We start from the raw sequence: 26,245 nt of genomic DNA on the forward strand, positions 1-26,245 counted from the left end.
AACAGGTCCTCGAGGGAGTCGGGCAACTCCCGGGTAGCGAGCTGGTCCCGGACTGCGTCACTGAGCCCCCTCAAGAAGGTTAGGCGAAGTGCAGGGTCGTTCCATCCACTCTCCACCGCCGCCAGTCGAAACTCCAGGACATAGTCCGTCACCCTGCCGCTCCCCTGTCGGAAAGTCCCCAACCGGGCTCCGGGGTCCAGACCTCGGGCTGGATGGTGGAACACTCTGCGGAGCTCCGCCACGAAGTCTGGATAGGAGAAAACAAAATCCGCATCCATTGCCCAGGAGGAAGTGACCCACTGGGCAGCATGGCCTGAAAGCAAGTTCGTCATATAAGCCACTTGGGACCCTCGAGCAGTAAAACGGCTTGGTTGATGACGGAAAACCAACTCACATTGCATGATGAATGTGGCACACTCCTCGGGATTGCCGTCGAACAGCCGTGGGACGGAGAGACGGGGTTCCCGAGGTGCGGGATCTGCTGGGGCTGCGGTGAATGCTCCTGAAGGATGTGAGGGAAGTAAAGCATTAACGGTGTCGCTCAGCGAGTGAAGCTGAGCGAGAATACCGGATTGTTGTCCCGCCAGAGCGGCCATTGACCCCTGAATAGGCAGGACCTGTTCCCTGAGATCCTGCACCGCAGCCGCAGCCCTCTCTAGTTGGAGACTGTGATCCCTGGTCAACTCGACTTGATTAGCAAGTGCGGTTCTGACCCTCTCTGTGTCGGCTGGGGTCGTCATTTTGGTTGGATCGTAATGTTATGGTTTGACACCGACCCCACCGACCCCAGAGTCTAAACAAGACAGGAATTCAAGCAAGGATGAAAATGTTCTGCTGCTCTGCAGCTTCTCCCGAGGTGGTAGTAGGGGGTAGCAGATGCTGACGTCAGAGCCGCTCTGCAGACCTCTCTCGGCAGAATCTCCGAGGTGATGCGGGACCGAGAGAGAGAGAGAGGGAGCGAGTCAACACAGGGTGCAGGTAGAACGAGCAGGAGAACAGGAGAGGTGACTTGTACCCAAAAACAAAAGTTATCCAAGTGAACTAATCTTCGTGTAAACACACACAGTGAGCAATGTTCCAAAACACAATCCCAAGTGAAAAATATCTTCGGTGCAAAAATAGACACTGAGAGCGAAGTCCAAAATACAATCCAATGTGATAATATCTTCGGTGTGATAAACACACAGTGGGAGATGTTAGGTCAAAATATTATCCCAGTGAAACAATCAAAAAGGCAACCGCTGGGTGAGTGACTGTCTGATAAAAAGGTGGTAATCTTCAGTGTTATAAAAACACACGAAAACGGAATTTGATCAAAGACAGTCATTAAAAACTCACCCAGGCGTTGTGCGTAAAGAGCGCTGGAACAGCAGCGGAGCGAGCGCGTCGCCACGGGAAAAAGGTGTCCAAGAGGAAGGCTTCTTGGATATCCTGGAGGTAAAGCACAGGGAACAACAGCAGCAGCAGGAACGGCGAATGCAAACAGAAAATATCAAAACGATCCAACAAAACTTGAGTGGGGAAACGGGGTATAAATAATACGGGATTGATTGATTGACAAGCAGTGACAGCTGGGGGATGTGATTGAAAAGCGTGTGGACGGGAGAGAACCAATCAACGACGTCTCTGGGAAGAAGCGTGTGAATGGGGGAATGAAATGATTAACAGAAACAAATGGAAAACAGAGCGAGGTGGTTTAAAGGAACAGAGCGAGTAGGTGAGCAAGGACAGAAACCTCACAGCTTCCCTGTGATAATTACCCAAATTCCCTGCCGCTGCACACCTGTGAACACATACATATAGACTGCACCTAAGCGCGCATGAGCCCCGCCTCCTGTGCCCACTGCCTGCTGATTGGTCAACACTTTCATGGTGACACAGTGCCTTCATACAAAAACATAACGGCAGAAAATCATTAAATTGGCTATAACACACCGGCCCCCAATTGATACTATATAAACATGTAACAATTCAATGCATGCAAGTGGTTGTAGCCAAGTGCGTAGTCCGTGTTGATATTTAATTTGTAATGTCCAAAGTTCATGTAGTCCGAAGGAAAACAGATACTAATCTAATTAGCTTCCAAAAGAAGACAGATCTTGGCGATAGTTCAAAGTTCATGTAGTTCATAAAGTTCATGTAATCCAGTAGGGTTGGTAACCCCAGTAATAGAAATTGGCTTCAGTCCATTCAGCGTCCAATAGAAAATAGGTCTTTGCGATGGTTTGCTCCAGGACGTTGTAATTGATCCGGACATTCAAACTGCACAAGTCCATGTCTGACAGGATCCACGAGGCGCATTAGAGTCCGCTACCATGGAAACGTCTCCTATGAAAAGTTCATCTTGTTCTTTGGCCACCGTTGTCTTTGTCTTTTCCTCGCTGTCATCCCTCTTGTCCGACAGCTCCTGTTTCCTTTTCTTTTCCTAATTAGAGTCAACTGACATTGTCTTTACGTTCCTTGTGTTCCTTGTGTGTGTGTAGCATCCACAGAGTCTCTTGCCTTTGTTGTGTTTCTCCAGGGAGTCTTTCCTCTCTTTAGCCATGTCAAATATGCCCTTTTTCCTCCTTCTTCTCTTTATGGTCTTTCTCTTTTGTTTTTTCTGTTGGGAAGTGGTTCAGTTCATCCTGACCAGGGCCCTCATTCATCAACGTGTTCTACGCACAGATCTGTGCTTACCCTGTGCGTACGATCATTTCTAAGCAAAGAGTGGGATTCATCAATTTCGATTTGAACTTGACTCCGTGCTTACATCTACGCACAGGTCAGACCAGGCGTACCTGGCGCCCAGTGGTAGAATATCGTTACTACGCATAAGCACTCCTCAGTCCTGCATTAGTTTCAAGGCGGAAATAAGCTTCCGTGCATTAGTGTTCAACTTCTGTATGACCCGTAATTCATTATAGTTCATTGTAAAATAGCGACAGTAGTGTAATTATAACGGGCTCACACGCGAACAAGAGGTTGGCCTGCTTGTTTGGCACGGGGGGCAGACGCAAAACACCAACCTCCAAACGCGATTAGATATTGTTTCAAATAAAAAGCAAATTATTTTGTGTGTCATGTTTCCAAATAAGATTGGTCACGAAATGCTTTCTACTTCAATTTGTTGGTTAGAATAGATGACCTCCGTTGAAACTTCACTGAGACTAACAGTCTATTTGTGAGCTCCCGCACAGATGTGATGATAATAATAATAACAATAATAATAATAGCTTCATTTTATATAGCGCCTTTCAAGAGACCCAAGGTCGCTTTACATAGATAGGGGGGGGGGGGGGGGAATAACAAAGTAACAAACATAGTGGACAGACACACAACATATATATATGATGATGGAATTCATTCAAGATCCTCTCCACCCTCGGGTCTTTGCCACCGCGGCACGGTCCATCGTGATATTGGAGATGGATCGACCAATAGACTGTTACTGTAGCTGTCAAAGCTCCATCACAAATGCAGTTATGTGAATAGAAAGGGATTCCACTCAGTCAATGTTGCGATGCGCATTTGCCTGATACATGTTATTGCTGCATGCCGGGAGGAAGGCGATGCTGAATGTTTTCAATTCATTAAATAAAACTGATACTTTTTGCAAGGGTTTACTGACTGTCATACAAATGATCAACCAACTACATACTGTAACTTTTCAGTGCACGTTCTTATTTACATTGTGACAACAGCCTTGTGAGTTCCCGCAGTGACCCGCACACAGACATGATGGAATTCAAGTTCATGTTTGTATTGATCACATATAGGCAGGCTACACATGGCGTATCTGCTACATCATACATGGCAGTAAGATTCATTGTTCTTGTATAGCTCTCGTATTATTGTTTATGTAGGCTACCCAATACTGACATCAAAATGGATTGTAGTATGCCTCTAGAAATCATATGCAGCAGGTAGAAAATTGACGGGAGATCCATCGCGATTTGGAATCAAATTGAGGAGAACTTTAATCCCTGGGTATTAATCAAACAACACGGGAAAAGGCAGTCATATTCCAGCGCGGTCTTTATTAGCCGACAACAAAATAGATGCCTCTAAAAATCATATAGCCAATCGAACACAACTAATAAAGGCATTCATATTACAGCACGGTTATAATGACACACAACCAACGCCAAACAGTGGTCAACGAACGGTCTTTATTAGTATTTTGAGCTGTCCAGGCAGAATTGCAGCAATGGTCTTAGGGAGCCGTTGATATCTGACATCACCGTTTACAAATCCGCCTTTTATTTATCCCATAATACGCGATAGTGTCTTCTTGGTTCGACAGCAGTGAATTCTCCGTGGAGTTTCTCAGAGTCCCGCTCGGGTCAGTCCATTATTTCACATCCCATGGGGGGTGTTTCCTCACTTTCATGACCATATATGGATAATCATGCACAAGCATTGACGGTAGAACAAAGTTCTACGGAGGAGCGTAGAGCCTGCGTACGCACCGTGTGATGAATCCCGACTTCCCTGTGCGTACACTAGTTCTACATTCCGTGCTTACGTGTGGAAATAGAACATATTCTACGTCCACGTTGATGAATGAGGGCCCTGGAGAATCACTTAACTTAGCTACACGGCGTTTGTGGGATTTGTATTCCTTGTACTCCTTTACAGGACCGTCCCAACTGTCGTTCCCGTAGAGGCAGGAATCAAAGAAGGGGTCTGAGGCCCACCTGTCGTGGTGGTCATCGGAGGCACTGAGCTTGGTATCTTCCATGTTCAGGAAACAGTTGTTGACGTCGTAACCTTTATGTTTCGGCTCCCCCTTTGGTGCCTTTTCATTTTTAGATTTCTCCTTCTCCTCCCTGGTGTTCTTCTCCTTGTCCATCTGCAGATGTTTCTCCTCGTTCTGTTCACTTTTCCTGTCAGCCTTTGAGGAGGACTTCTCCTTGGACCTTTTCTCCTCTTTGTGAGCCTTAGGTTTCTCCTCCTTGAGCTTGTCTCTCTCTTTGAGGGTCCTTTCCTTCTTGGCTGATGTGGTACCCTTGACTGAGATTTCATAATCAAAACTGTTAGACCAACCCTGAAAACTGAAAATATCTGTGGTAAATAGTTCATTACATGGACTCTCAGAGTGATGGAACAAACAGTAGCAGGCGTCAGTGTTGTGTAATCAAACAAACGGGGAGACTGCCTTCGGCAGAGTCATCTGCCGCTCTGCAGAATCCTCCTGGTGATAGTGGTGGGGAATTGGCATGTGACGTTGTAGCGGCTCTGCAGATACTCCCAGCAGATAGTGGTGGGGAATTGGCATGTGACGTTGTAGCGGCTCTGCAGATACTCCCAGCTTTCACTCAAGGTGGAAAACGGAGAGAGAGAGAGAGATATCAGAAACAGTCCAACGAAACACAGAGGCAGTGTGGTTCCCTCCTCCCTAGCTGGGTCCCGAACCAATTGACAGTGACAGTCTTCAGTGTTCCCCACAACACACAAAACGAAGTCTTCAGTGTCTCTTCCAAAACACACAATCAGAATAATCCAGAACCAATCGACAGTGACAGTCTTCAGTGTTCCCCACAACACACAACTTAGCTGAGTCAGTGCAAACAAAACGAAGTATTCAGTGTCTCTTCTAAAACACACAATCAGAATAATCCAGAGGGGTTTGGTTCCACTCACCCAAGCGCAACGCGTAAAGCGGGCAAAACGAGGCGCAGCTCCAAACGGGGAACAAGGTTCTCAACAGCGGTTCTCCACAGAAAGGTCCTGGAGAGAAAGTAGACCAGGAACAGCAACGGGGAAAAAGCAGGCAAATGCAGTTGTATTCCAGAACGACCCGAAAACGATAGAAGGAAGGTCCCGGTATATAAAGCCCTCTGGGGCGCTAATCACAAACTATGACAGCTGCGTGATGAAAGTGGCAATCGTTCAAAAAGCGTGTGGCGGGGAATGCACCAATCAGCACCATACCTCAGGAGAGCGTGTGGCGGGGAACCAACCAAACCTCACAGTTTGCCTGGTTTAAATGAGACGTTTCCCCAGATTGGGCTGAATTGCGACATGGAGTTGTTTATTTTCATAAATTTCTTTACCTCATACCATACATTAATCATGTTGAGCACTATGGGATGTGTAGTATGTTTTCTTAAATATTTTGGCTCAGCTGAATACATGTATAAATGTAGTGGTAGTTGCATTGGGTATGCTTCCACTCCCATCCATGATGGTGGATCTTCCTTAGAAAAATAAAACATTACAGTTCTCAATTGTGCAGCCAGGTAATACCAATGAAGGTTCGGACAGGTCAACCCCCCTGCATCGAATGGAAGATACAACAGAGATAGGCTGACTCTAGGACATTTCTTGCGCCATATAAATTTTGAGATGAGAGACGCAATCTTTCCGAACATTCTTACCGGTGGTGCCAGAGGGATATTTTGAAATAAGTATAGGAACTTTGGTAGTATGGACATCTTTAGTATGTTTATCCTCCCTATCACAGAGATGGGCAAGAACATCCATCTCTCTATGGATTTGAATACAGAGTCTATCATAGGTTCATAGTTTATTGATGCTATATTTTCTATTTGGGGTATGATTTTGATGCCCAGATAAGTGAAGCTGTTCGAGAGCTTGAAAGGGAATTCTTGTTGGTCAGCGGTTTTTCTCTCGTTGTCATTAAGCAGCATAAGTGATGATTTTGAGGCGTTTAGTTTATATCCGGAGATACTACCGAACTGATCAATTATACCAAGCAGTGCGGGTATCGATGTATCTAGGTTTTTTAGGAACAAAATGACATCGTCCGCAAAAAGGGCTATTCTGTGATCGTTATTACCGATTTCAATCCCATGTAGCTGTCTGTTAGCCCTGATTGCTATTGCTAACGGTTCGATAGCTAAAATGAACAGGAGCGGTGATAAAGGCGAGCCTTGAGGGCAACCCCTGGTGATATTAAAGGGTTTAGATGTCACTTCGTTTGTTAGTACCTCAGCTACTGAGTTTAGGTGTAGTAATTTGATCCAGTTACAAAAGTAATTTCCAAATCCAAATCGATCAATAACATCAAAAAGATAAGCCCATTCCACCCTATCGAAGGCCTTCTCTGCATCGAGCGAGAGAAGACCTGTATCCCTCTCTCCTTTTTGGTTGTATAGGATGTTGAAGACCCGTCTGACATTGTGAAATCCCTGTCTCCCTTTTATGAATCCGTTTTGATCATCTCCCACTATCTCTGGGAGCACATTCTCTATTCTTTTGGCCAAGATTTTACTAAGGATTTTGGTGTCGTTGTTTATCAAACTTATAGGACGGAGGTTCTCGCATTTAGTATTGGTTTTGCCTGGTTTTGGGAGCAGGATAATCAGGGCCTCTTTCATTGATGCGGGTAGGTAACCATTTTCAAAGGATTCTAGGTACATTTCAAAAAGGGGGGTCACTCATTTATCTTTAAAGTGTTTATATAGGTCAATTGAGAGGCCGTCTGGTCCCGCTGTTTTTCCAGGTTTTAATGCTCCTATGGCCTCTGATATCTCTGTTATGTTTAATTGTTCGTCCAGGTTTTTCTTTCTTTCTTCAGAGATTTTGTTTGTGTATCTTTACTAATGTTATATTCTGAGCTATATAGTTTTTCATAAAAGGTTCTAAATGTTGTGTTAATCTCTAATGGATCGATTATATTATTTCCATTGCCGTCCTCTATGTTGGTGATTGTCCTCTCAGTCTGTTGTTTTTTAATGCGCCATGCAAGGAGTCTACCAGGTTTTTCTCCTTGGTCGTAATTATTCTGTTTTAGCCTCATCACATTTGCAGCAGCTTTATCGTATGTTATCTCGTTGTATTGAGTTCTAAGTATTAATAATTGTTTTGAAATGAGATGTTCGTTCTGTCCTTTCTGAAACCTTTCATTCTCAAACATTTTGATTTTGGATTCCAGATCTCTAATTTCTTTCGTTCTTTCTCTTGTCGTTCTACTTGTGTAGCTTATAATTTGACCTCTAATATATGCCTTGAAGGCTTCCCATCTAATTGTGGCTGACGTTTGAGTCGTGTTAATTTCAAAGTATATATCAATTTGTTCTCCCAAAAAAAGTAAACATTTTGGATCTTTCATCCATTTTGTTTGAAATCTCCACTTATGAGGTTTGTGTATCAGTTTTGGTTCCACATATACCATAGATACAGCTGCATGGTCTGATATGACTATGCTGTTGTGTTTACATCCTCTAATGTTAGGTAGTAGTTCTGTTGATATCAGGAAGTAGTCTATTCTGGAGTAACTTTTGTATGTACTCGAATAACAGGAAAATTCTTTCTTTGATGGATTTAGGTGCCTCCATATATCCAGTAGGTTCAGCTCTTTTATAAAATAGTGTAATGTTTTCCTGCATCTTGTGTGGGTGTTATCCACTCCGAATGATCTATCTTCCTTTGGGTCGAGGGTGCAGTTAAAGTCCCCAGCGATAATATATTTGCCTGGTAGTGTTGAGATTTTTAGAAATAGGTTATTATAGAAGTTAACGTCATCATACTCCTTCTGTATCACAAACAGTACTGTATTTGCAAATCTGGTATGTCATAAATGTATAGATGTAGCAGTACTGACTATCTGTATGTCATGTATGTCATATATGTCCTGATGAATTGAAAATGGGGGACCCTGATGTAAACAAGACGAAAGTCTTTCTCTGGTCTGCATCCCCTTAACAATTGTGTGTATTGAGCTGTACTGTACTGTACCCATTCTGCAATCTGTTAATAAAGTTTTCAATCAATCAATCAATCAATGGTCCATATACGTTGATTAAATTGAGGTGTTCAGAGAGAAGGCGACCTTGTATAATCAAGAATCTACCATTAGGATCCTTTATCACCTCTTCAATTTGGAATGGAATAGACCTGTGTATTAGTGTCATTACACCTCTAGCATTGGTAGAGTATGATGTTGAGAAGACCTGTCCTGGCCACCTCCGTTGTATTTTAGGTGTGTCGTTCGCTAGTAAGTGTGACTCCTGTAAAAACACAATCTTGGCTTTTAGTTGTTTTATCCTGTTCATAACTTGTTTTTACTTTAGTAAGCTTTTGAAGGCCTCTGCAGTTCCATGAAATATATTCAATTAAGGTATCTGCCATTTTGCATTAGTTGTTTTGTCTCCCTGAGACTGTTGTAAAGATTCGGATGTCATGGTGTAACAATATAGAAATAAGAAGAAAATAAAAATAAAAACTAATAAAGTTGGTTGGTACCATAATACAGAGAGAGAAATTACCCTACCCCTAACATGCCCGAGTTGGCCACTCGGGCAACCCTTAACCCTTACTAAGTAGCTTCCTTTTCGAGCTCGAAATATGTCCACATCACTGTGAGGAATCATATTTCCTTTACCTCTACTCTATACTACCTGAGGTGTGTGACCGTTGGTACAAGAGAAATAAAAAATCAAACATGAACATCAAATATAAATCAAGTGTGTGAGCTGTTAAGCATTGGTATTACAGTACATATGTCTTATGTCCACCTAGAATATAACTTTTGGTACACTTTTAGAGAGCTGTTTAGACCTCAAAATAAACGTGTGAAAGTGTATATACATATATACCCACATACACATATATATATATATATATATATATATATATATATATATATATATATATATATATATATATATATATATATATATATATTAGGGATGTCCGATATTATCGGCCGACCGATATTATCTGCCGATATCGGCAGTAAAATGTGATATCGGAAAATATCGGTATCGGTTTAAAAAAAGAAAAAAACAATAACAATATTTGTTATATATATATCCAGTGAAATGATTAGTTACCTGAAATTATTCCGTTTTTTGGGGTGGGAAACCCTGCATATATCGGTATCGGTTGATATCGGTATCGGAAATTAAGAGTTGGACAATATCGGAATATCGGTATCGGTAAAAAAGCCAATATCGAGCATCCCTAATATATATATATATATATATATATATATATATATATATATATATATATATATATATATATATATACACACACATACACACACACATAGAAAGTATATACAAAAAAAAAAAAAAAACATATACATTTCACTTGATTCATTTTTTTTCTTCTTTTTTTTTTCATAAACAATCATTCGTTGACATTCAAAAGTCAACTGATTAGCTGCCAGAGTCTTGTTTGGTGCCATAACATATTGGAAATTAAGTCTTTGTAACAAAAAATTTCCTGGTGGGGACCCCCAGACCCCCCGCTTAAAAAGTGGCCTGATTGGGGCTATATTTCACGCTATATCTCCCGGTATGAATTATTTCCCCAGTCTGGCCCTGCTAGTAAGGGCTACAGCTATAGAGTATACAGGTATGTAAACATGATTTTGTGCAGGTAGAAGTGGGTATACAGAATTATTGCATGTTATCATACAGAGTTATATGGATAGATTACAGTTTGCGGTAGGTACAGTATATGATCACAGTAGAAGGCAGCTGTAGACAGTGAATGCAGTAGACAGAGCCTAAAGTATAGGCAATGGGGTTCAGAGAGATGACAGCAGAGGGGGAAAAGCTGCTCCTGAGCGTACATATCACAGCTGTTATTATGTGCAGATAGACTATGTAAACACAATAATGGTAAATGGCTGCATTTATAAAGCATTTTTATCCAAATCGCTTTACAATTTGTTCCTCACATTTTTACCCATTCACACACCGACGGCGGAGGCAACCATGCAAGGTGCCAACCTGCTCATCGGGAGCAGTTAGTAAGTGTCTTGCTCAAGGACACTTCGACACGCTGCCCGGTAGGAGCGGGAACCTCTGGATAACCAGACGACTGCTCTACCTATAGTGCAGGTGTCAATGAGTGATCCAGGACACTGTGGGGACATACCATCATCTCTCCCAGTTTATCCCCCTATAGCTTTCTCCAGGTGGGAGTAGGTCCAGTGTAAAAGGAAGGTGATCGTGTCGTCCACCCCCACGTGTGTCTTGTAGACAAACTGCAGCGGGTCCAGGGATTCTCTCACACTGCAGGTCAGAGATGCCCCTAGACCAGCCTCTCCAGGGTCTGCATTAGGTGGACCTGAGGAGGGGGTCTAGGGTTGGAGGTGAGTTTGACAAGTCCAATGAATGGGGAGGGGGTATGGGGCAAAGAGTTTTGGTGTGGGGGGCTGGGGGTCCTGTATGGTACATGGTTAAGAAATAATTACACAACATAATGTGAACACAACAGCCCTTCAGAACCCTAACCCTGTCTGCTTGCTTGCCTACATGTATGATCGTGTGTACCTAATATGTCTTATCATAGTTTGTACATTGTCTGTACATGTCTGCTGTACATATTTTTTTTTGATGTGTTTTTAACCTGTTCTTAATGAACTGTTTGCATGCTATATATATTATGTTTTTTTTGTTTGTTTTTTTACAGTTGAAAATTAGCTTTGGCTAAAACTGTCTCACATATTTACAGTAATGTTCATTGATGTGTGCTGTCCCTGTTCAAATAAAGTCTAAACTAAACTAAACTAAACTAAACTGTATCACCATTTATATTCTATGTATCGACCCTGAAAAAACGGTTTAGCTGATTGATTGATTGAAAATTGTATTAACAGATTGCAGAATGGGTACAATACAGTACAGCTCAATACACACAATTGTTAAGGGGATGCAGACCAGAGAAAGACTTTCATCTTGTTTACATCAGGGTCCCCCATTTTCAATTCATCATAACATAATGACATACAGATAGACAGTAGTGCTACATCTATACATTTATGACATACCAGATTTCACAAATACAGTAGTTTGTGATACAAAAAAGAGTCTAAAAAATAGAGTATATACATTTGACATAGAAACTGTACATTGGAGGAGGTTGGGTAGGTGGGGTGGGGGGGTTGGGTAGGTGGGGTGGGGAACTGTACATTGGAGGTGGTTGGGTGGGTGGGGTGGGGGTTGGGTAGGCGGGGTGGGGGAAACTGTACATTGGAATATCGACGAAACCTTACTTGGTCCCAAGAAGAGGGTCTCGTGCATTATTGGGTTAGGACATTTACTGTACATTGGAGGGGGTTGGGTTAGGACATTTACAGGGGCCAGTTTCGAATGGCAGTCTCCCATAGGTGCTCTTTGAGCTCATTGGCTTTGTCCAAGCCCCCCTCAGTTGCTCGGGCCCTGGACTGATCTTGCTCATCTCCTGCCACAGCTTCCCCATTGCCTTCTTTTTGTGGAGGGATGGCTGCGTAGACTTTTCATCCAATCTTAGCCTAGGCTAAAATTGGGTCAAACTGCTATTCCGTTTTCTAAAAACCTTGTTGTACTGGTATTGTATGCTAATCAAATAGTATACTTCTTCAGTATACTATGATACATATGAATCCATTTGAAATTAATCAGTTTGTGTATTTACAGTAAAGTCTCAGAGAATTAATCAAATACATCACTCAGAAGAACTCAACCTCTACTGTTTTAGCTATGAATGAACACAACGCTCCAACGTAACCATTTAAAAATAATTATAATGATTAACATAATTTCAGGGTTCATGGTTTAATAGGTTCTGACAATGCCCATATTGTGGCATGTGGGTCCCAAGTCATTCTCGCCTTAATACAAAAAGTGTTTTTTGGTTTGTTTTTGCAGAATCACCACTGCTGTCGGCTCCCAGGGTATCTGAAGATGTATCTTAAACATTTTCCTGAAAATGTGGTCTATGCTGTGCACAGTGCATTAATAGTATAAAGAGGTAGAAATTGCACAGCTTTATGTAGTGTTTAAGATTTTGCAAAAACATCTAAATAAAATTGTTTGTTACCTGGTCTACAAGATACACTATACGACCGGGGTGCCCATGTACATGTCAAAATACTTCCCAAAGGTCAGTGAATACCACAACCACTACACCAGAGGAAGCTCAACAAATCATGTTAAACCCAGATTCGGCTCAAACAAGGGACTAAACACGTTTCGCAATTATGCCACAACAATGTGGAACGCCCTACCCAAAGCTGTAAAGGAATGTGAATCCCTGCCCACATTCAAAACCGCTCTTAAAGAGCACCTACGGGAGGCTGCAATTCGAAACTGGCCACCGTAAATGCCCAAAACCCCCACCACCTCCTAATAGACAGTCTCCTCCCCACCGCATGTATATTTCTCTCCCACCCACCCACCCCCCCTAATGTACAGTCCCCTCCCCATCATATGTATATACTCTGTCAGGATCTAGGGGTAACAGTACTGTATATTGGAATACCGTTTATGTCACAAATGTATCAGTACTAAATACCTATATGTCCCTATGCCATAAATGTCATGTATGTTGTGTATGTCATAAATGTCTATATGAATTGAAAATGGGGGACCCTGATGGAAACAAGACAAACGTCTTTCTCAGGTCTGCATCCCCTTAACAATTGTATGTATTGAGCCGTACTGTATTGTACCCATTCTGCAATCTGTTAAATAAAGTTTCATTCATTCATTCATTACCTACTTTGCTGGCAAAAAGCACTTTGAAGTGAATTAAGAGAGAGAGAGACTTCTTGCAAAGGCATTGCCTGCACTGGACAAATGTTACCATCAGCCACCTTTCCACGACAGGACCAAATTAGGAGGGATAACAGTATGCATTATGTGGCTACTGTTACTATCAGCATGCCCTCTACACACACACGCACGCACGCAGAGAGAGAGAGAGAGAGAGAGAGAGAGAGAGAGAGAGAGCGAGAGAGAGAGAGAGAGAGAGAGAGAGAGAGAGAGAGAGAGAGAGAGAGAGAGAGACGCAGAGGGCGACACAAGTTATTTTAGTTTTCCGTTTACCATTCGGTGTGATAGGCTGCTTATACGCCACAAGCCCCACCCCTTCTTTTTTGTGATTGGCTCTGGCTTGCTTCCTCCAATCGTCGGAGTCTGCGCAGTGACCGCAGCGCTGAATTCAAATTTTGAACCCAGTCTGTTTGTCTGGCAAGTAGCGGAACTGAGAGAAACAGTTGTTCGGCTCGCCACGTCTGGATTGAAGACGGCCCTGTCTCTATCCACACTGGTGAATTAGGATAGTAAAACATCCATTTTGTTGTTTAAAATAGCATAGATTCGCGCTGTGAAACACGTTAGAATGGATCCTTTTACCCAGGTAAGTGGGATACAATCTGCCTCAAGCGAGGTCATAACGATAACTTAAGCGTTAGCTAAAGAGTTAGCGTTACCATATAACGTGACGTTAGCCGTCGTCATTGGCTTTGTTTTACTTATTACAGGCTACAGCTATGTATATCTATTCAACATTGACACATAGCGCAATCTGTAACAACGATAATGGTTTTGTTCTACGTCGAATCCATAGTTCAACGACCTCACGTCGTATATTTTGTGGCAAACGCCGATCGTTAACTGACGAACCTTCACTGTTCAAAAATCCGAAATGATGTTATATATATTTGCAACCTGCGATGTCTTACCGCAGTAACTTAATTATGATGCGTTTGTAGTCCACGAAGGCATACTATTCTACTGTGACTTGTTCATCCAGTAATACGACACCAAATCATTACGTTTTTGTTGATACACTTGTCATATCAACACATAGGCAACCGTTGTATCTTCCATTGCCATGATGTACAAAACAATGGTTTCTATTACAGGCAGCCATGTTGGAAGACAGACAACTACACAAACGTTATGTGCAAGACATACTTTTGTGCAAGTATAAAGCAAGCTAACAAGTACGACAGATATCAAACCCAGTGAAGTGCAAAATCCAAATTCGATATAGATCCATATTATATTATATATGTCGTGGTTATGATTTTCCAATGGCTGTCGGTGGGTATGAAGGGAAAACTGTCCTTCCAAGTCCCGACCAATCAGATTAGATAGAGTTCAAAAACCCAGTAAACCGGAAACTACAAATAGCAGGAGTGTCTCATTCCTGAGGCATGATGACACCCACACAAGCAGCCTCAGGGTTTTCCAAGCTCCTTCTGAACATACAGGGCTGGAGCTGCAGGAATGTGTTCTTGGCTCTTGCACAGTTACAGGGCAGTCAATCGGGTCCTGTGACAGACGGTTACATGGAAAGACCAGAGTCAAAGCACTCTTCACACTCTGAAGAGAAGAGCAGATGGAAAGTGGGAGAAATGGAGCGAACAGAGGCCTTTTATCTCTGCTACTGGGAGCAACGTGTCGTTTGACCTCACAACAATGCAGACCTACTGTGCATTTGCCATCATGTCATTTTATGTTTGCTTATATTGCATTTTAAAATTGTCCCCACTGACCAACACTTGTGTTGTGAGAGAATAAATTACCTTATTTGGGCTTTTAAGAGAAAGTTGGAGGGGGCAACGTGACATCATCACACAAGACTCCAGCATGTACATCGACTCAGTGGTTCATAATGAAAAGCCAGTCTTTACCCCATAATAGTTTCTCCACAGGGTGGAAAGTGCACTGAAACCACATTTTACAGCAGATTTATCAACACAGGAACAACACAAATTTTTTTAGTATTGGCGAATAACCAGAGGCTTCATTCTTCCAACATACAAAGTTTATTATATGCGGTGGGTATATGCTAGCCCCTTCCGTGACTGCGATGTGCAAGCCAGGGTCACGGAAGGGGCTAGGTATATGCAAGCTATGGGGTAGGAAGGTTTTCTAAAAGACCTCATGGCTAAATGTCAGTGTCAGAGAAAAACAGATTTTCAAAATGAATGTTGTACAGTATTGTTTCTAGGGGTGCACAATATTGATTTTTTTTTTGATCTACTTTTTCTCCCATTTTTCTATATTTTCTCCCATCCCAATTTCGTATCATCCAATTCAACCCTCCCCTGTCACGAACGCTGTTTCTTGCCTCCCACAAGCCGGCTGCAATGTGGACTAAGTCATGCATAGCACAAGTCCCCTCCGGTACTTGAGGTAACAGCAGTCGCATCTTTTCACCTGCGCAGCTCGATCTCTCAGTGTCGAGGAGTAACGCGTGGGAGGCTCACGCTGCCCCCGACACTTCCTGATTCTACTGCGCAGGCGCACCAACCGACTTGTAGGAGTCGCTTGTTCACAACGCCCGATCCCCACCCTTCAGTTTCCCTCCCCGTAATACGGCCAATGTGTATTACTGCGGACGACCAGCTAAACTGAAAACAATGTGGAGATCTGGATTCGAACACGCGAATCCTAGCGTCTCCACACTGGTGGCGAGTGCCTTGCCCACTACACCACCTAGCCGCCCCACAATATTGTTTTTTTTTAACCCGATACCGATAACTTTCTGCTCCTCAAGGTCGATAACCGATATATATATATTTATTGTATTATAATTTTTTTTTTTTTTTTTTATATATATATATATATATATATATATATGTATATTCCTGTAGTTTTGACCTAGATTTATCATGACATGAGCGTTACTATACTATGAACAAAACAAAGCCAAGAGAACAGTTTTGACTCTTCAAATAAAGTGACTATATTTATTTTTCCAAATAAATATAATTTGAGTCAATCACAAAATTCACAATCCGTCAATGTCATTAACAATGTTTCCCTGAACAATGTGTGAACTAAAAACCAACAGGTATTGTGCTTTGTCAGTAGGGATGGGTACCGTTCACATTTGAACCGATACGGTACCGGTACCTGTGAATCGATACCGGTACTCAGCGGTACCCTTTTCTGTACTTTAGTCTCTAAAAATGTAATCTACCTACCTCAGTTGTAAAAAAAGAAAAAATCCAAACTTCAAATAACCACATTTTCAACCGTTTTCGGCTTGCCATTGCCCCGACTTGCTTTGTTGTTGAATCAAGTCAAATCCTAAGTAAGCATATATTGTGCGTGTGAACGTTGCCATGAAAATAAAAAAGTAAAAAAAAATAAAAAAAAACACTTTTTATTATCGGAGCTATCAATACTTTTATCGGGATGACGTTATAATTGCTGATATCGGCCCGATAATTATCGTCCATCCCTAATTGTTTCCCCTGAAAAAGAAATTCAGCAGCGGTGCTGTGCCTCTAGGGGGGTCTGGGGGAAGGCCCCCTCCCCCGGAACCCTTTCATTTTTTTGGTACACTTTAAAGTTAAATGCATCAATCTGGTGCACTTTGAGAGCAAAATAAAGAGGCTAGATCTATGATGATAGTGTGTGATAGTAAAGGGTTAACCTTCTGTCGTGTGGCAGTGAAAGGGTTAACAGTCGTTACACTATTGAAAAGCAAATTGTAATTTTTCTATGACTAGAAACTGCTGGAGCGCACCCGTGCCCGCAGGGAGAACCTCCAGAAGAAGATGTCGGAGAGGCCCAATGCAGCAAACAGACCGATGGCCAAGAGGACCAGGGAGCCGCTGGCTGAGGCCAACAGTGTGCTTAGTGAGCCAGTCGTGGACAAAGGTATGTTGGGCTGGTTCTTCTCATATAGGGTCCCACGTGGTCCGTTGATAACATGGATTGTCTGCTGGCCCAGGACCAGTCAAGATCACGTTGGCCCCTGTACTGGCTTCCCTCCACTGGCTTCCTGTGCGTTTTAGGATTGATAAGGTCTTACTGTTTTGCTTTTTAATGTCTGAACGGCTTGGCACCGGGCTACCTCTTGGACCTGCCTGCTGGAACCTTATGTTCCTCTAAGTCCCTCCGGTCCTCTGATCAGCTCCTCTTGGCTGTTCCAAAGTCCAGGCTGAACTTCGCTGAAGCTTAGCGGGGACTGTGCTTTTGCTGTGGGCAGCCCCAAAGCTCTGGAATGAGCTGCCACTGCAGGTTAGGCAGGCCCCCACTCTGCAGGTGTTTAAATCACACCTCAAAACTCATTTATTTGCTTTGGTTTTTAAACCGTTTTGAGAGACCTGCCTTTTTTATGTGCCATATTGTATATGTTTTTATTGTGTGCTTTTATCTTATGTTGTGGGACCTGTACAGCACTTTGGTCAACTTTGTTGTTTTTTAACACTGAGTGCCACGCCCCTTCCGGGAAGTGACCACTTCCGTGCCGCTCATTAACCCCATGTAAACGTAGTTTTAGTTTGTAGAACTAAACCTATATTTTATAGTATCGCTATGGGTCTAATAACGCCCTCGAGTCTCATTGAGCTACTTCTGGTCAACGTGCAAAAAAGATAATTTTTTCATCTGTACATTTCCGTTTGATACCGTTCTGAATATGAACATAGTCCGGTCGCTTCTGAGCAATTCCAGGGAAAATACACAAACAGCGTTTTTTTGTGTAATTCAATAAACACGTTGTCACATTTTTCGCCTGATTATCGGATCTTCCTGAAATCAACGCTAGATCATCACTATTATCCTTTGTGGTACACGCATGCAATGTGGTTTAGACCGGCGCGCGCCCCCCCCCCCCCCCCCCCCCCTGCATCCCAACGGCAGAACAGCCAGACACATAAACACAAATAGCTTCAATCGCAGTAGAAATAAATATCAGATCAACGCAAGCTTTCATATATAGTGTCCTTACCTGGTCTCTGAAGTAATGAAAAAAAAAGAATCCAATCTAGGGCTAGGCGATTCTTGCTAAAATGTGAATCACGATTTTCCTCTCTAAGAATTGATATCACTATTCTCTCACGATTCTTTTTAATTTTATAAAAACATTTATTGCACTGACAACATAACATATATCAATGTGCTTGACATAACATAACTTATATCTTAACTTATAACAAAGTGCTTGACTTAAACTTAAAAGTCTCTTGTAATACAAAATAACTAGTCTCTTTTCCTCTCTTATTTTAGAACACTTAATCAAAGTGATTCACTTAAATGCTGCTGAACATAAAAAAAACTAGAATGTAAAATGTATGAATAAACTTAGGTGTGATTGCTTCATGTTCGGTTATGGCTTTAGAATGTTCAGAGTGAAATAGGATCTTCGGTTAGGGCTTTAGAATGTTCAATTATGGTTTTTTAACATGAAATCGAATGTTCAGTTACAGCTTTAGAATAAATAATGATAATACAAATCATCATGCAGTTCTGTCTCAACTGTTGTTCGATACTGGGAGTTGTACAGAGCAGACAATGCAACATTTGAAAAGTATTCAAATGTAGCACTTGTCTAGCGTCTTGGATCATTTTCTTAAACCCCTCGTTTTGAACGGTGTTGATTGACTTGATGGATATGACTATGCACTGTATAACGTTTGCGTTATTGAGGCTTGTGTGGTCTGTAGGGGTGGGAATCACCAGTTTCATCATGATACGATACGATATCGATTCTTTGGACAACGATACGATATTTGCCGATATCACAAAGTCTCTCACGATACAATACGATACGATTAGATTCAGGTGCCTGCGATCGATATGAGATGATATCATATGCCCATTTAACACAATCAGTAACATTTAGATCAACAAAAAAAAGGTAATGAAAATATCATTTGACATTTGTATTTTTGAGCTCTTCCAGACATTTAAAGGAAAATCAATCTATTGTTTTTATTACAAATAGACCTCCTGTTCACTGTAAAGTGCCACGTTTTTATATATTGAGCTTTAAACTTTAAGCTAAATTTTTTGGAACTCAAAACTCACAACCTCCCTCTCCCAAACCGTTCCTACAACAATTTGTTGATGTTGCATGATCATGTATAGGCCTACATTTATTATGTATTATATTGTTTATGTTTAAATAACATTTAAACATCAAACTCCTCTGACCTCATCTGGTCTTTCCAAAGACGCGCGCACACACACACACAGAAAGGGAGAATGCTATGCTGTAACATCTACACACACGGAGCTACTGCTGTTGTTCTTGGGCGGATATGAGACTCGCCACAGGATTTTCAAAATAAGAGTATCGATATGAATCGATCTTATTACATCGCATCGATCCGATTCGATTGTTGATAATTACATCGATGTATCGATCTGGATCGATGTATCGTCCCACCCCTAGTGGTCTGACGGCTGGGATTTTGTGATGTGGTTGTCCTTCATTGCTAAATCATATTAGACTTTATGGTGACGTTTGAGGTGGTTGTAGAGGTTGGTCGTGTTACCTTGCGATGGTGCCAAAGCATTGCTTGCAATTGGGCTGCAACTAACGATTATTTTGGTAATCGACTAATCTGTCGATTATTTTTTCGATTAGTCGACTAATCTAACGATTATTTTTGTCATTCGATTAGTCGACTAATCTAACGATTATTTTTGTCACGCCCTCAATCTCTGCTTCCTGTGGGCATGGCTCCTTCTCCAATGCATGTTTTACCTCACATGCTCAAGTCTGCACACCTGTGAATGTCACCCTGTTGTCCAGTCCCTCTGCCTTAGCAAATTAAAATAATGACTCATGATGAAACATTTGAATTTGGATCTTAAGCAACTTTAAATCTAAATGTATTTGAACAATACAACAATCACCCATAACAAGATAAATAAATTACATATGCATAATTTACCATCCCTCGCCAGCTCTATTTGTCTATGGAGAAGTTCCCCTTCTTTGCAGGGCTATAACTTTTTAAATTCTATTGCTAAATTGCCATTATTATGGCCCATTCAATGTCCTATATGTATTGTTCAGGGTGTAGCAACGTTAAACATTTTCATTCACATATTCATACTAAAATATGTTCTAAAAGTATAAGTATGTTTTTATCGTTTTCTGCAGCTTTCTTCAGAACGTGATTTATAGCCCTAAATGCATTATATTGATGATCAAATACAGTTTGGTAGGAATCTGTGCGAGATAAAAAGTTTCAACTGGACGTGGTTCTAGAAGTTTCTACGCATCATCTGATGATGACCGGATGGGCGGGGGATCATTTATAATTCCGTGGGCAGCGTTCGATGATTCATCCAGAGTGGGTCATATGTTCATCAGATCAGTTAGTATAGAAGACGTTAGAAAATAACGCTGAATCTTACCGTGGCTTCCTCGCGCCGCTGGCAGATGAGCGTGGAACAGAATTTTTTCTATTATGGGATGGAGAAATGCCCGATCCATTTCCAGGTTGTATAATATTATATACGTCCAAATCATCAAAAATATATAGCAGACTTCTTAGCTTAACATCCCAGGGAACTAATGGGATAACTGGGGATGTTGTTTGCTCCTGACAAGAGTCTCAAAGTCTGGGGTGATGGTACACAAAGCAACTATGAGGTCATGCTCATAGCCAATCTGTTCCTCTGCTTTGTCTTCAGCTGGACCAGAGCTGAGAAGCCACTTTCACAAAGATAGGTAGTGCTTTTTATTTTTTTATTTTTACGACTAATCGATGCAAAAATTCTGATCGACGTCGTCGATTATGTCGACTAATCGTTGCAGCCCTACTTGCAAAGTAGGACTCCTCCTTGTACATCATCGTCGGGTTTAATTAAACCCGAAAAAGTTCCATACACTGGAATGTGCTCCTTTTTTCGGTATAAGCACAGTAGTGGATACATCACTCTCCCTCACCACCGGGATTTTCTTCAGTGTCGCTAATTTCTTTCTTTTTTCTTTAGCTTGAAAATGTTTTGTCTTGCTTGTGTGAGCTCAGCTGTTTACTCAGACGGTATTACGGTATACCAGGATATTTCGAAATCTTGCCGGTATGATTCTCAATACCGTGACGTCACAGACTGCTATTACACTGACAGAGTTGATTGTAGTGCACAGCACGCGCCAGCAGAGGGTTACGTGGCTATCGTTCTGAGAGCTAACGTTAGTAGTACCTGGCTGGTGCGGGCTAACTGGCTATCGAACTGGGAGCTAACGTTTGTAGTACCTGGCTGGTGCGGGCTAACTGGCTATCGTTCCGTGATTTGTTTACTTGGTAACACGGGTTGCTAAGGAATTTAGGTTCGAGGTTGAGAATGCACTTTTATGTTGAAAGAACGGCCCTAATGTCAACGTGTTTCAATATAAGCGTTATGTATGGTGATAACGAGTATATTGTTAGCTCTGCACCCCCCCCCCCCCTGATGAAAATGAAAGTCATACCGTCCAGCACGGTATGACGGTATGAAAAAAATGATACCGCCCAAGCCTAATTGATCTCCATTTTGACGCAAATACATCAGAATCGCCGTCATTTAGAAATGAGATCGCATAGGTCTATGAATCGAGATTGCGGTCTTTTTACGATTAATCGCGCAGCCCTAATCTCATCGCCATTCCAGTTATCCACAGCGATCGTGCCTCCGACGTTATTGGGCATTGCTCTTCAACGGGCGGGCGGGGTCAGTTGTCCAAGCCATCCCTACAAGCGTGTGTTTTGCCGAGTGTTTAGGACCCGCCCCCACGCCGCAGCTCGGTATAGAAAATAAAAGAACCCTGGTCTAACCGGGTGCATTACTGGCCGAAGGCGTTGGGTCGGTATAATACCGTCTGCCAGCTTAGACACACTCGGAACAGTATGCACAAGGTGCCCCGCTGAACTATGAATGGGTATAGATAATAAAAGAAATACCGTGACAGAAACGTAGATCTACGTTTCCGGCATTCAACGATCGGACGACAGAACCGTAGATCTACGTGAACGGCACTGAAAGTGTTAATGTGCTAAATTTTTTTTTGTATTTAATTTTTTTTATTATTTTTTAAACAAACACATAAACAAACATGACAACACACGATAAGATATACAAGCATTAATTGTCAGAGCACATCCAATGAGATCACATTTTAGTTAATTGTCTTATATAAGATATACCCCTAATCCCTGTTATCTAAAAACCTACACACATATGCTCCAGCTCGAACCCCCCCCTCCCGGACCCCACCTTGGGAAGTACCTCCACTATTCCTCGCACCTAACCAGACACTACCATTATAAGCTAGCTTTTATTCTCTCCACCACTTCTAACCACATTGACATTTTGGATTCATTTCATTGAGACCCAGAATTCTTGCTGTAGATATTTCTTGATAAATCACATCGAGATATGTAAGAAACCAAACTTTCCGGCACATTTTTTCCGGTTGAAACCAGCGTGATGCGATCAGCTTTTTAGCTACTGTGATACCCGATAAAACCAATCTCTTTAGCTGTGGATTCACTGCAAACTCAAAAACATCATTCAATAGTAATACCGAGGGGTGTACAGGTATATTCCAAGATACGAGTTTTGATAATTGTTGGGTCACATCTTTCCAGAATGCCTTAACTGGTGGGCAGTCCCAATACATGTGCATAAATGTCCCTTCGTCCCCATTTGTACATTGGGAGCATTTGGAGTCTTGCTTAAGCCCCATTCTGCACAGTCTTATAGGAGTCAAGTATGTCCTGTGAATATAGTTAAGATTGATTTGTTGATGATCCGGGTTCCTTGATGTAAGTCGGACATTTGCCCAGGCTCCTTGCCAATCAAAGTCATTTTCCAGGTCTGGTATATCCCTCCTCCAGACAGAGTCTAGTTGGAGGGTTTCATACGAGGACGTTAGTAATTGATGATAAAATTCTGAAACAAAACCTCTCGATGTCTCTCTTTCGTAGAAGAATTTGTGGTATCTGTGGTGTTCAATTGGTATGTCTAATGGAACACCGTGAGACTTCAAACATAGCTGTAACTGTTTGTAAAAAAGCCATGTGGACTTGGTGAGATTAAATTTTTTGCGTATTTCTTTATCACTACAAAAACCCTGTTTGTTAAAAACATCCCCTAATGAGTGTATGCCTTGATCTTCCCATATAGGGAATCTTATAGGTCGTTTTTCAATTAAGAGTGCATTGTTATTGAATAAGGGAGTATGATTGTGCCATTTATGTGGGTTAGGATTTTTTTTTTGTGATTCACGCCATATCCGGATCGCATGAGTAATTATGGGGCCAAATTTCCGTTCACAGTGCTTGATTGGTAGTTTAGTGTATGCTATGTCCTTCAGTCTATGTGGGGCTACTATGTTTTCTTCTAATTTTCTCCAGGATACTAATGCTTGGGGGTCAAACCATGTTGTCAATGGTCTTAATGTGTATGCCTTAAAATATTGGAAAAAATCTGGAAATGCCATGCCACCATCTGCTTTATTTCTCTGTGCGGTGGATCTTTTTATACGTGGTGGTTTGTTATTCCAAATAAATTTGTATGTGGAGGAGTGTAATCTTTTCCAGTAACCCTCTGGAGGGGGTAACGGTAGCATTGAGCTGAAGAAGTTGATTCTAGGTAGTACATCCATCTTAACTATTGATATCCGTGCTTGTACTGTGTTTTTAAGTTTTGCCCATCTATCAAGGTCGTCTTTGATTTTGTTTTGGATTTTTGTGTAATTGTGCTTCACCGTTTGTCTTATGGTGGGGAATATTTCCACTCCCAAGCATCTAAAATGTTTTACCATCGGTATCTCTCCTGGGAGGGTTGTATCTTTTTTTGCAGGGGTGTTAAGTGGAAGGAAAGCCGACTTCGGCCAATTTATCTTAAATCCCGATAAATCACCAAAGTCCTCAATCAACTTGAGCAGATGAGGCAATGTGGTGTTGGGGTTTTGCATGAACAATATTACGTTGTCCACATATAAACCAATTTTTTGTTGTGTGCCCTTGATTACGATTGGTTCTATGGATTGGGATTGTCTTATATATTGTGCTAAAGGCTCTAATGATAGATTGAATAGTCTGGGACTAAGAGGGCAACCCTGTCTAGCTGAGCGTGATACCGGAAAGATTTTGGAGATGATTGTGCCTGTTGTAATCATGGCCGATGGGTCTTTGTATAATACTTTAATCATATCAATGAATCCTTTTCCTAATTAAATTCCTAGTTAATGTGCTCTATGAAGTGTATTGGATTGGGCCAATAAACTAGCCAACAACAGGTCACAGAATATAGAAGTAGTAGAAAACATTGGAAAATAAGGAACGTGCCAACATTATGGGAAATTCACTTACTGTCTTCTCCAGAGTGCGATAAGAAGATGGATACCAGTTTCCTCTCTGGGTTGGAAGCGGACAGTACTGGTTAGACTAGCAATTGGTCAACTAACACCTCTCCCGGAGTTTAAGCTAGGCTACTGATACTGTCTGCTTCCATTCATTGTGCTAAGCTAGGCTAACATGCAGCCAGATAGCTTTCTACTGAGCGTACACCGTACAGAGAGGAAACTGGTAACTACGGTATCTTCTTGTCTGACTCTGGAGAAGACTGTAAGCGAATTTCCCATAATGTTGGCATGTTCCTTTTTTAAATAGGAACTGACCGGTATCAGTGGAATTGTTTTGGGGCAGGCAGGTTTTTGGCATACAGGAAAGATCGACATTGGGCCATCATGTTTATTTTTAAGCTATCCTGTTATGTTGTTGTTGACATAAGTACATGTTGCACTTGCATTGCATGGCTTTCCCCATGGTTTTTCAACAAGATGGTGCAGAGTTGCAAGTAAGCCGGGGTGGTCCAGGGGGAGGAGAGGGTGTGCCCTTTTGCTGTAATATATATAAAAACATAAAAAATAATGTTAAATAACATACTTTCAATTATTTGCTCTAATTTCCTGCAACTTAAAAACATAATTTCAATAAAATGGCAAACACAAGACTAAGTTCCAAATGACTAATTAGTTATTGTTTAATGTTGCACAAACGTTGAACATGGAAGCACACAGTGGAACAGAGGACATAGCATCTGTTTCTAAGCTGGCCCCAAGCTTTCACTGCAAAAAAGTAAAAACTTTTTTAAACACATGGTGGCGCTGACATGTTGTCATAGTGGCGCTGCGCCTCTATACCATTGTTTAGGGAATGCCCTGCTGTACTGGGTAGTATAATCCAGACATTGCCAGAGTCTCAGGAAGTGATTGAATTTCATGTCCTACTTGACCTTTCCTGTGAGGTTACAGTATGAACGTTGGGATCTCCACTTCTTATGCCCCCCTCTCTCTTTTCCACCAGCTCCACACCCTGCCTCCAAGCCCTCTCCTTCCAAGCGCAGATGCTCAGAGGAGAACGCACCGCTTGCAGCCGACGAGGAGAACCAGGAGCCTGTTGCGTCTCGCGCCGTGACCCCTAAACGGTCAGACCCACAGACGAACAAGAAGCCCCCGGTGGGCCCCGCCACCGTCCGTTCAGCCTCCTCCCTAGAGAAGTCGGCCACACGGCCCGCCATGCAGCCACAACCGGAGCAGGTGATAGCCGTCCAGCCAGAGCCCCAGAGGACGACCCCAGAGCCCAAGAGCAGCAGATATGTGGAGACGGTCCCCTCCAGTCCTGCCCTGCAGAGGAGCAGAGACGAAACAAGGTAGCTAAAAGAAGGTCTTTAACGGTTGGAACAGGATGAATGTCAAGTCAATTAGTGTGATGTCAGATCTTCTGTGTCAAAGTGTAAATTCTCAACATCCTTGACACTTGATTCAT

General features: G+C 42.1%; 1 protein-coding gene across 4 annotated transcripts in view; it reads left to right on the top strand.

Moving 5' to 3' along the window:
- The first annotated feature begins 13,931 nt into the window (after nucleotides 1–13,931).
- Nucleotides 13,932–26,245, top strand: part of anln (anillin, actin binding protein) — a 43,307-nt gene continuing 30,993 nt past the window's right edge. For all 4 annotated transcript variants that reach the window (XM_084312787.1, XM_084312789.1, XM_084312790.1 and 1 more), the window contains exons 1-3: nucleotides 13,932–14,085; nucleotides 17,198–17,348; nucleotides 25,784–26,129. In XM_084312787.1, coding sequence (XP_084168913.1) covers nucleotides 14,068–14,085; nucleotides 17,198–17,348; nucleotides 25,784–26,129 — 515 coding nt within the window. In that variant the 5' untranslated portion in view covers nucleotides 13,932–14,067. The remainder of the gene's footprint in view (nucleotides 14,086–17,197; nucleotides 17,349–25,783; nucleotides 26,130–26,245) is intronic.

This window comes from Notolepis coatsorum, assembly GCF_963971535.1.
Source record: "Notolepis coatsorum genome assembly, chromosome: 4".
In the NCBI taxonomy this organism is placed as follows: Eukaryota; Metazoa; Chordata; class Actinopteri; order Aulopiformes; family Paralepididae; genus Notolepis; species Notolepis coatsorum.